The 11,489-nt window shown below is 37.4% G+C and overlaps 2 protein-coding genes and 1 long non-coding RNA gene across 3 annotated transcripts; all 3 read right to left on the reverse strand.

Annotated features, from left to right (window-relative positions):
* Positions 1–5,483: 5,483 nt before the first annotated feature.
* Positions 5,484–5,933, reverse strand: LOC132303506 (uncharacterized). The gene is made up of 2 exons (XR_009481258.1): positions 5,873–5,933; positions 5,484–5,759 (listed from the first exon to the last, which is right to left on the reverse strand). It is a non-coding gene; the product is annotated as an uncharacterized LOC132303506 (long non-coding RNA).
* Positions 5,934–6,011: 78 nt separating this feature from the next.
* Positions 6,012–7,464, reverse strand: LOC132303504 (putative transcription elongation factor SPT5 homolog 1). The gene is made up of 4 exons (XM_059800783.1): positions 6,769–7,464; positions 6,567–6,659; positions 6,295–6,391; positions 6,012–6,164 (listed from the first exon to the last, which is right to left on the reverse strand). Exons 1-4 carry the CDS (start codon positions 6,934–6,936, stop codon positions 6,151–6,153), a joined length of 372 nt encoding a protein of 123 aa, XP_059656766.1. The 5' UTR covers positions 6,937–7,464; the 3' UTR covers positions 6,012–6,150.
* A 240-nt stretch (positions 7,465–7,704) lies between these two features.
* Positions 7,705–11,236, reverse strand: LOC132305104 (putative transcription elongation factor SPT5 homolog 1). The gene is made up of 10 exons (XM_059802783.1): positions 11,168–11,236; positions 10,842–11,066; positions 10,685–10,694; positions 10,546–10,595; positions 10,361–10,453; positions 10,075–10,167; positions 9,733–9,874; positions 8,319–8,578; positions 8,097–8,244; positions 7,705–7,999 (listed from the first exon to the last, which is right to left on the reverse strand). Exons 1-9 carry the CDS (start codon positions 11,234–11,236, stop codon positions 8,227–8,229), a joined length of 960 nt encoding a protein of 319 aa, XP_059658766.1. The 3' UTR covers positions 7,705–7,999; positions 8,097–8,226.
* Between the last annotated feature and the right edge of the window lie 253 nt (positions 11,237–11,489).

An 11,489-nucleotide genomic window follows, 5' to 3' on the forward strand; every position in this document is an offset into this window, starting at 1 on the left:
TTTCCGTCGGTCTAATATGAACAGAGTCTCCCTTATTTTCTCAACCAAACCCTTTATATCCTTCCGACCATCCTTGACAGCCCTTATTTGAAGGGTCTCGTTTAGGTTGTATTGTGTTGTTGAAATGCTAATGTGAGCAATAAAATATAAAAAAAATCAAATCCTTATTTTTCAAAAAAAAAAAAAAAAATGTGTTTAGAGATATATATATATATAAAGAGAAAAAAAATTTGAAACTATATATATAAAGTAACGTGCACATAAACTCTTTGTGCAAGAATGGAATGGAATGCTCATTTCAACCATTCCTTTGTTTGGTATGCAATTTAAAGTGGAATGACCATTCCATTGGAATGAAAATCCATTTCACTACTAAACTTATGAAATGGCCATTCTATTCCCAAGTAAATTATTTTTAAAAATCAACTTTCCAAAAAACCCACATATTCCAAGTACAAAAACCATCACTACCTTCCACCACAACCACCTCTACCTTTCACCACCACCACCACTATCACCGTCACCGATTTTCACCATCGTCCATCACTTTCCACCACCATCACCACCACCCTTTCCACCACCGACACTGCCTTCCTTTGCCGCAACCACCACCGCCTTTCGCCACGACCACCACCGCGTTTAGCCACTGCCACCACCTTACACCGCCACCGCCACCGCCTTCCACCACCGTCACTGCCACCGCTTTCCATTGCCACCACCTTCCACCACCATCACGGTCATCGCCTTTCACCACCGCCACCACCTTCCACCACCGTCACTGCCACCACCTTTCACTATAGCCACTTCCTTCCACCACCACAGCCACATTCCACCACTGCCACTGCCTTTCACCACCACTACCACATTCTACCACCGCCTTTCACCACCGTTACCGCCTTCGATCGCCACTTCCTTCCAATGCCACCACCACCATCGCCTTCCAGCACCACCGCCTTCCACCATCGCCACCACCTTCTACCACCACCACCATCACCGCTGCCACCACCTTCCACCACCACCGCCTTCTATCACATTCCACCGCAACCACCACCACTGCCTTCTACCACCGCCACCACCACCATAGCCACCACCTTCCACCACTACTACCTCAACTGCCTTCCACTACCGCCATAATCAACTCTATTGGCTTCCACCACCGCCACCTACACCACTATCTCATTCCACCACACTACTGCCACCACCTTCCACCAACACCATCGCCTCCTTCCACCACCACCGCCACTTTTCACCATTGCCACCACCACCGCCTTCCACCATAGCTACCGTCGCCGTCTTCCAACACCACCACTTACACACTACCACCTTCCACCTCCACCACCATCGTCACCACCATCCACTGCCACTATTTATTTTTAAAAAAATTATTAGAGAATGTTATTTTGTTAATTTAATTTATTTGTAACTAAGAGGGATATTTTGGAGAATTCAATTTGAAATTTATTTCATTCTAAATTTTAAATTTATCCAACCAAACACTAAAATCTTTTCACGTAATCATATTAAAACGTACTTGGACTAAAACACTTATATATTCATATCACAGTATAATCATAACACGATATATAATATAAATAAAACAGTATACAACCAGTAAAATAAAAACAATCAGAGTTTTAGGTTTAATGCCATCATCCATAACACTCCTGGATGAATCTCAAGCATTCTTTTTTTGTCATCATGACCAATGCACTTCAAAAAGAAAGCTTATATAAAATAAGGTAATAAAAATTGAAATCTGAATAAACAATACAGTAAAAGGTTACATAGAATGTACATTAAGTCTTGGAAAACTCAGGTAAACAAGGAAAAGAAGGGCCCCAAGGTGGTTGGAAGTAAGGAACTAGTCTGTTGTTTTCCGAGACAGTTCCAGTTCCATTTCCATGGTACTGAATTTGTTCCGATCTTCTAGTCCCAAAATCATAGCAAAACACCATGCTTCCCCGCTGAAGATACACAAGTTTTGCATTGCGAGGATGAAATTGTATCAAGAAAATATGAGGAACTGGAGGAAGACTAGTACCGGCTCTGGATCTAGAGCTCACGGAAGAAATAGATCTAAATAACCTATTCATGATTTCTTAAATTTCACTATTTTGGATGAGTTGACTAGTTAAAACAAACTATCTTCATGGTTCTCCCGAAGTGGTATCTATATTGTGATACCCTCGGATCCGAGACACGGGTTGATCAGGCTCAGGCCCAAACCCGAGGGATATCAAACAATTAAAGTATTTTAAATCGAACACGGAATACAAAGTGAAATAAAAAATAATATAATAAGCTGAAAGAAACTAAAAGAAAAACCTTGTATCATAATTAGTCAAATCCGATATTCCAAAACCTCCATAAGTTTACAATTCGGGAATCCATCCATTGGACCCCTTATTAAAACTCTCAAACCGAAACTAAAATGACAGAAATAAAATCTAAAGCTATCATAGAGAAGATTCCTACATAGTCGGAGGAATGAATATCTGTATCTGCTCTGCATGATCAACCTCTAACTCTGGAACTGACGAGCACCTGAAAAATAAAGGAGTGAGTCAGGCCCACATGCAAGTCCTGATCTACTACAATCCAAACAGTAATCCGATACGCAGATACATCCTAGAAAGACTCAACAATATCTAGAGTAGTCCATATATGTATATATAGTACACACTATACGACGCTCGCTAGTCCAGTAGGTCTGTCTCAGCCTGAATAGAAGGCAACATGCGAATATGCACCCGAAGGTGGGCATGAGTACCTAAACCTACCAGGGAACAACACGTATGTCCAGTTATCCATCCTAGGTGATATACGCACCCTAACCATAGTCCTGAGACTCAAACTCATACCATGACACATATAATAAATATATAAAGTCTGTACTCCTAATACAAAATATCATCCATCTATAAAGTAATCAGATATATGTATAACAAATCCATCCTGAAACCGTAATTGGTCATTCAATTTATTTGATTGACATGACACAAGTAGGTGATAGACTTAACCTTTATGGTTAATCCATACCTTAATCCAAATTAGGTAGGACTCAGTGTTTTGAATTAATCCATTCCCAATATAGGTATGTCTTAGTGTTTTGAACTAAGCCATCTCTAATATAACACCGTCTCATACTGGTTTATATATATCCATATAAGTAGGACTTAACATTTTTATGGTTAATCCAACTCATTCCAAATTAGGTAAGATTTAGTATTTGAACTAATCCATACCTAGTATGTCACCGTCCCATACCGGCACATACAATCCTCCAGTTAACATAGTTAACAATACAGTAATAAATACTCACTAGTCATATTCCAGAATTAGCATAAACATCGTCTAACATATGTATGACAATTTATGCACCAAATATAAGATTTAAATTATTCCATATACATAATTATTAGGCATTCATTACAGAGCCTAAAAATCATATCCAATGTTGTAAACTGCCATAACATATGCAACTATTTACATTCCCCAATAAAATCCATGCATTGATACAATTTAATACAATTTAAAGTATCAATTAAATCCATACTAGGTATAGTTGAGTTTATTTAATTTACCATACCTATAAACCTGGGAAAAATATGTTTATACTCAATTAAAACATATAATAAAATCCAACTAAGTTCCAGTGCACAAAATTTGCAAAAGAGTGAGCAACACCTTAGTTTTTCTTTAACTTTGTATTGCTTCATCCCTTAATCCAACTACAAACTAATGTTTCACCATTATTTTTACAGGTCTACAGTAGTCATCCATATCCTTTAAACCAATTTAAACTGATCAAAACACCCCACGCAGTCAAACAGTGCCCAAAAAAACAAAACTGGAAGACTGTAGGTGAGAGCACACTCTTGAAAAATGCAGAGCCTGCTCTTCTTCAACAGGAGCCAGCTCCTAGCAAGGTAGAGCCGGCTCCACACCTTAGGGAGCCGGCTTAAAGGTTAGGAAGAGGCGGCTCTTCCTCCTTTGGAGCCTGCTCTTCTCTCCTTAGATGCCGTAGTCTGTTCCTGCATCGTCTTCTCCATCCCCAGTGATTTCCAGAACTTCTGTACTGTGTTCTAATTCTTAATCTAGGTTCAATCTTAGTCCTAGATAAATTTAAACCACTGAACTCCAATCCTAAGATGTATATATTCACTAGTTTTAAAGCCACGTTTTACAGAACCTCTGTTAGCAGTTTTTAAGCAAGTCACGACAGATTTTTAGTACAATTAAATATTGTTCTAAGCACTTGTTCTAGAGTTCAAACTCAGTCCCAGATGAATTACAAGGCCTCTAATTGTATTACTTATCTCAATTAAAACAACGCTCAATTGTAAACCACAGAAGGAACAAATAACAGAGCGTCACAAAATTCATGCAAACCAGTTAATTCAACGAGATCAAGTAAACTTCATATATGCATAAAAGACATGTTATTATATTTGTTTAATCCATTTTTAATCCCTGGAGTCTAACTAGGCATGCACAGAACACGAATTAAAGGAAAAGAATATAACAGAGACTTGCCTCTAATTTCCAGTTAGAAAACTGAAACTGTCGTCTCTAAGTTTTCCATCAACGTTGTCGACTATTGCTCTACACCTCCGGCGCTCTTGGTTCAACCCAGAAGCACTCCGTTACAACCTCCTTGAACCTTTCTGCAAGCTCTCAAGTTTCCACTCTCTGCTTCTCTGTCTCTCTATCTTACTGTATATGTGAATAAGGTTTTGTTTGTAACCCTAAACATACGTATAATGCAATATATATAGGGCGTCATTAAACCTTAAGTTTAATTCTACACCAACCCTAAGTCGGCTATATAAAACCCTAATGATGCGTTAATACTTAACAACCATATAATTCATTAAACAAGAAATCCAACTAACGTATTTAACTAATTAATATAATTAATACAATTACATCAAATAACCAATAAAACAAAATCCAATTAACTAGAAAAATTAACAAATAAATACAACACTTAATTCAATTAAGGAAACAAAACAATTAAAATAATTCATCAATGCATCCAAATAATAACATTCAATTAAACAGTTAAACACTAAAAATGCACTTAAACAAATAAATTAAATTTCAGGACTGTCCTTTTAAAATTAAGGATATTACATATATCCTATTCACGCGCTCATCCGCTTATGCCGCACCGCTCAGGCCCTCTCTTTGGGACTTACTGTTTGGATCTAGGACTTACTGTTTGGATCTGGACTCACAAGAAAGGAAATAGAACTACAAGGTGAGAAACAAGGAATAGAATGTTAGAACAAAATCAAATAGAACTACGAGGTGAGAAACAAGGAATAGAATGTTAGAACGGAATCAACAAATCAAGGTAATCTAGAGAAAAGAAACAATTTGCAGATACTATTTTCCCCCATGTTGGGATCATAAGCAGGACCCACAAAATTGAAAATATTCTTTCTTAGAGTGGTGACAAACATACATAAAGACATATGTACCACAAAATTGAAAGTCAATCAGCTTTCTCGATTGGTCTCAAAATCACAACCATTCAAAAGAAATTTCATATATGAATCCTACTCTTGTTTGTTTGTATAGCCAAAATGTACAAAGTGACTTAACATATTAGGAGGGCCTTCAAACGTCTATCAAGCACAACATGGTTATAAATTTATTGCCCTTTCTTAGTTTCACCCCTTCTTGTCCCTATGAATGGCGCACAGTATCATCAGGTGTATCGACCGTAATCCAATTCCAAAACCATTAGGTACCTGTAATAACCACCAATCATCCACTTTCAGCACCCATTGTGTGTGTAATTACACCATAAGACTAAATGGAGGATAGGAATGTTGGCACTGAAACAATATGACACCAAAAGCACCTCTATTGTTCCAGGTAGATTAAAGTGCAGTCTTACAACCTTTTAATATGACATCGATCAACTGCAAAGACAACAATTATTATCAGTATATATAAACAGGACAGTTCAAAAATAACTCCATCATCAGAAAACTTGCCTGTGACACATTTAAACATAGCCTCCAATTCTACCCGGACCGATGGACCTGTCACATCTACGACACGTCCGCGGTAGCCTTTTGAGGGGCCCTGGCAAATTGTCACTGTTGAACCAACCAAAGGATCACATGCTCTTCCACCTCATCTATGCCTTCCTGCAAATATATGAATACGATGAAATATAATGCCTTGATTTACTCATAGTGACTATAATCAGATCGATAACAGTAAACTTAAATTAAAATGTATAATATTAGAAATCATTAAGTTTTAAAAAATCGCCACCTGAGGGAGGGCCACCCCTAGAAAAAGCCCTTGGAGAAATGGAAACACGACGTGGAATTCTCAGTTGGGTAGACGTTGAAGCCAGTGAATTACCACACTGAAGAAGAGGTAACACAAAAAGAATTAGAAAAAATTTCAGAGTCCCAACAGCAAATACAAAATATCAAACACATACACTAATATTATATCCACCAACAAAGACACAAGATTAGGATTTTGCACAGGTAAAACCAGTAAGTTCAAAGTCCCTTGTTCGGGTAACACGATGTTACCTCAGAGCTCTCTGTTGCACCAGAGACCAGCTTCAGATGCTTTCCATGGTTAAAACACTTGCATACTTCTTTATCTCTTACACCAAAAGCTTTCTACAAAAAAAAGAATACATAAACACGAATTAATAATTTAAACATGATCTGAATGATTCTATCAAAACGGAAAAAAAATAATAAATAAATAAAATTTGAGTTGTCATACTGCATAGCCCCCGTCCGTTGGTCTAGTATGAACATTGTCTCCCTCGATTTTCTCAACTGGACCCTTTATATCCTTCCGAGCACCCTCGACAACAATAACTAGATCCTTCCCTAAAATGATCCTTCTTCCTGTTCGCGAATAAAGTGGAATGACTACCCATATCTCCATTTCCACGTTGTACAATGAGTGTTGAAAGTGGATGATTGGTGGTTATTACAGGAACCTAATGGTTTTGGAATTGGACTACGGTCGATACAGCTGATGGTACTGTACGCCATTTACAGGGACAAGAAGGGGTGAAACTAATAAAGGGCAATAAATTTGTTACCATGTTGTGCTTGATAGATGTTTCAAGGCTCTCCTGATATGTTAAGTCACTTTGTACATTTTGGCTATACAAACAAACAAGAGTAGGATTCAAATATAAATTTCTTTTGAATGGTTGTGATTTTGAGACCAACCGAGAAAGCTGATTGACTTTCAATTTTGTGGTACATATATGTCTTTATGTATGTTTGTCACCACTATAAGAAAGAAAATTTTCAATTTTGTGGGTCATTTGGCTGCTTATGATCCCAACATGGGGGAAAATAGTATCCGCAAAAAATGAATACATAAACACAAATTAATTATTGAAACATTATTTGAATAATTATATAAAAACGAAAAATATATATATATATATATATATGATTTGTCATACTAGATAGCCCCTTTCCGTCAGTCCATCGGTCTCATATGAACAGTGTCTCCGTTGAAACACTGGAATACTTCTGTATCTCTTACAGCAAAAGATTTCTGCAAAAAATGAATACATAAACACAAATTAATTATTGAAACATTGTTTGAATGATTATATAAAAACGAAAAAAAAAAATATATATATATATATGTGTGTGTGTGTGTGTGTGTGTGTGATTTGTCATACTGGATATAGCCCCTTTCCGTCGGTCTAATATGAACAGTGTCTCCGTTGATTTTCTCAACCGAACCCTTTATATCCTTCCGAGCATATCCTTGACAGCAATAACTAGATCACCTTTCATAAAATGATCCTTCTTCCTGTTCACGAATAAAGTGGATCGACTACCCATATCTCCATCTCCACTCTCACCAGGTTGCCGGAATTTCTCAAGCCCATCAAAAACCGGCTGTTTGTTCGGTAAAAGAACATAAGTCATCTCTTTGATTGGAACGAGCACTACCCCATTATAATTTATCACCTGCGTGCCTGAAGCAGAATAAAAAATACAAGAAATCACACATTTGATCGCAAATGTCCTCATTTAGTTGAGCAACACAAATTATGATGCATCGATACTGCATACCTCCTTCACATAGGCTTCTTTGTCTACTTCAATGTATATATAGCCTTTGAGATAATCAAGGGCTATAGCGGACCTAATTTGCAAATTCCGATCCTCTATTAATATACTTCCGCATTAAAGCAGCAGCTACCTACCGCTCATGACCAGTCTAGCACAAAAGAACATAGGTTTAATAAAACATTACGATTAAATCAAGTAGGCACCACAGGAGTGTTACAATACCGTACACTTCATGAGCCATAGCTTTGGATCCCTAACGGATGGCAAAAGATCTTGCTTTTGTACATCCATGGCTTCCTCATCACATTCTGTATGACTTGACATAGCATTGAGGGCTTCAATATCTTCATGTTCATTAGGCAGCAAAGAGTAATGCTGCGTCCTTCTAGAATCACCTTCATCTCGAAGTTCAGTTCCATCATCCACTATGAAATCTGCATTATAAGTAGCAAGATAAGACGCATAAGAATTCTTAGGATCACCTATTATAAATAAAAAAAAAATAAGCATCAGTAAACAAACAACAGAACATGTGGAACAAAATTTACAAGTTAACTAATAACTATGTTAAAAAAAACTACGTTAAGCAAAAATATTTGTTGACGTCTCTAATACCATAGGCAGCATTAAAAAGAGCGGATGTTAGGAAGTCAGGGAACCACATAGAAGAATTGGAACACCTCTTTGGTGTTATAATCTCTCGAGTATGTGTGTTGAGTGTGAGTATGCACACATTGAACGTGTCATATCTCCAAACTAAAAAAACAGATGGACACTGCTAAATATTAATATTTTTAAAAAATAAATCTAGAGTAAAGTAATATTTAATATAATAAACCACTGCAACAAAAAAGGACAACAGCAATAGATTACTAGCAGCAGTAAAAAAAAACTGCTGTAATAAACTATTTTAGGCAGCAGTTACATGGCTCTGCTGTCAAAAGGGAGCTTTTTCTGTTCAAACGCACTTAACTGAAAACCATATCTCGCTGAACTTCTCTCAACTCCTCTCTCTCTCTCTCATCTATTAGGGTTAATCTCTCTCGGTGTTCATCTGTCAGAGCTTTATCCCTCTCTCTCTCTCTCTCTCCTCATTTCACCTCTCTCTAAAACTCTTCCACTTTGAGATGATATCGAAATTGAAGCTTAGTTTGAAGTGAAAGGACACATCATTTCACAATTTTCGTGGCTGTTAGGGCTCAATTTTGCCACTGAAGCCCTAGTTGCAAGCATGCATGTCAAAAGAATGAAGAATTGATTTCATAAATCTCTTGAACTTTAAGACGCCATTCATCTGTTAGGTTTCAATTTCATGCATTCAGTCAATCAATCTTCGCTTGAGGTAGTCTAATACCTTCTTTTTTTAGTTAAAGGGAAAGCTTGTATATAGAAGAAAAGAAAAGAATGTACATTAAGCCCCAAGTAGGGGAAAAGAAAATACGAAAACATACCACCAGTGGCATTCCTATGAAGCCACTAAACCCTACGCTAACCGAAGCATGTTAAAACAGCCTTACAGAGGAAAAAAAACATGAGAGAACAACCATAAAGTGAACAGAACATTTCCAAATACAGCAGAAAAGATAACTCCAATGCAGTGCCCTTGACACTAGCCAAGAGTGTCCATATGTATTACCTTCCGTAAAATGATCCTTCTTCCTGTTCGCGAATAAAGTGGAACGACTACCCATATCTCCATCTCCACTCTCACCAGGTTGCCAAATTTTGGAAACACGGCGTGGAGTTCTCGTAGAAGTGGAAGCCAGTGAATCACCACACTGCAAAAGAGGTAACACAATGTTCAGCTTAAAGACACTAAAAAAAAGAATTAGCAAAATTTCAAAGTCCCAACAGCAAATACAAAATATCAAACACATACACTAATATTAAATCCACCAACAAAGACAGGAGAATGGGATTTTGCACTGATAAAACCAGTAAGTTCATAGTCCCCTGTTCGGGTAACACCAGAAGTTACCTCAGAGCTCTCTGTTGCACCAGAGGCCAGCTTAACATGTTTTCCATGGTTAAAACACTTGAATACTTCTTTATCTCTTACAGCAAAAGATTTCTGCAAAAAATGAATGCATAAACACAATGTTCAGCTTAAAGACACTAAAAAAATGAATTAGCAAAATTTCAAAGTCCCAACAGCAAATACAAAATATCAAACACATACACTAATATTAAATCCACCAACAAAGACAGGAGAATGGGATTTTGCACTGATCATAGTCCCCTGTTCGGGTAACACCAGAAGTTACCTCAGAGCTTTCTGTTGCACCAGAGGCCAGCTTAACATGTTTTCCATGGTTAAAACACTTGAAAAATTCTTTATCTCTTACAGCAAAAGATTTCTGCAAAAAATGAATACATAAACACAAATTAATTATTGAAACATTATCTGAACGATTATATATAAAAATAAAATAAAAATGATTAGTCATACTAGATAACCCCTTTCCGTCTGTCTAATATGAACAGTGTCTCCCTTGATTTCTTATCTTGCTACTTATAATGCAGATTTCATAGTGGATGGTGAAACTGAACTTCGAGATGAAGGTGATTCTACAAGGATGCAACATCACTCTTTGCTGCCTAATGAACACAAAATGTTGAACCTCTGTCAAGTCATACAGAATGTGATGAGGAAGCCACGGATGTACAACAGCAAGATCTTTTGCCATCCGTTAGGGATCCAAAGCTATGGCTCGCAAGGTATTGTAACACTCCTGTGGTGCCTACTTGATGCTTCCGAGCATCCTTGACATCAATAACTAGATCACCTTTCGTAAAATGATTCTTCTTCCTGTTCGCAAATAAAGTGGATCGACTACCCATATCTCCATCTCCACTCTCACCAAGTTGCCGGAATTTCTCAAGCCCATCAAAAACCGGCTGTTTGTTCGGTAAAAGAACATCAGTCATCTCTTTGATTGGAACGAGCACTACCCTATTAGAATTTATCTCCTGCATGCAGAATAAAAAATACAAAAAGGGTCAAGTCAAATCACACATTTTATGAGTTTTGGATCCAAATTGTTACTGAATCACATGTGGCTAAGTGAGACCTCGTGACCACCCAAAGCTCTACCATTAGAGAAACTTCTAGAACAGAGCTTGCAATTGTGTCTCTCCATTTTACCCACCACAGAAGCAAAATCAGAGCTTTTGGGCTCTTTGTTTGTCTCTGTCTAAAAACCTTTGTTTCTCTCTCTACAAATCTTGAGAGGCACAGAGGGAGTGGGAATTTAAAAGGAGTAGGTGACGAGAATTCCTCAACCAAAAGACACACACAGCCTAAAAAAATAGTTGTAAAATGTCCAACAATAGTACTAGATGAACCATATACCTCCAGCATCTTCAACCATGGTGTCTTCAACAATAGTACTA

Source organism: Cornus florida, unplaced genomic scaffold (genome assembly GCF_030987335.1).
Source record: "Cornus florida cultivar Cherokee Brave unplaced genomic scaffold, ASM3098733v1 CherokeeBrave_3.0.0_Hap2_Chr04, whole genome shotgun sequence".
In the NCBI taxonomy this organism is placed as follows: Eukaryota; Viridiplantae; Streptophyta; class Magnoliopsida; order Cornales; family Cornaceae; genus Cornus; species Cornus florida.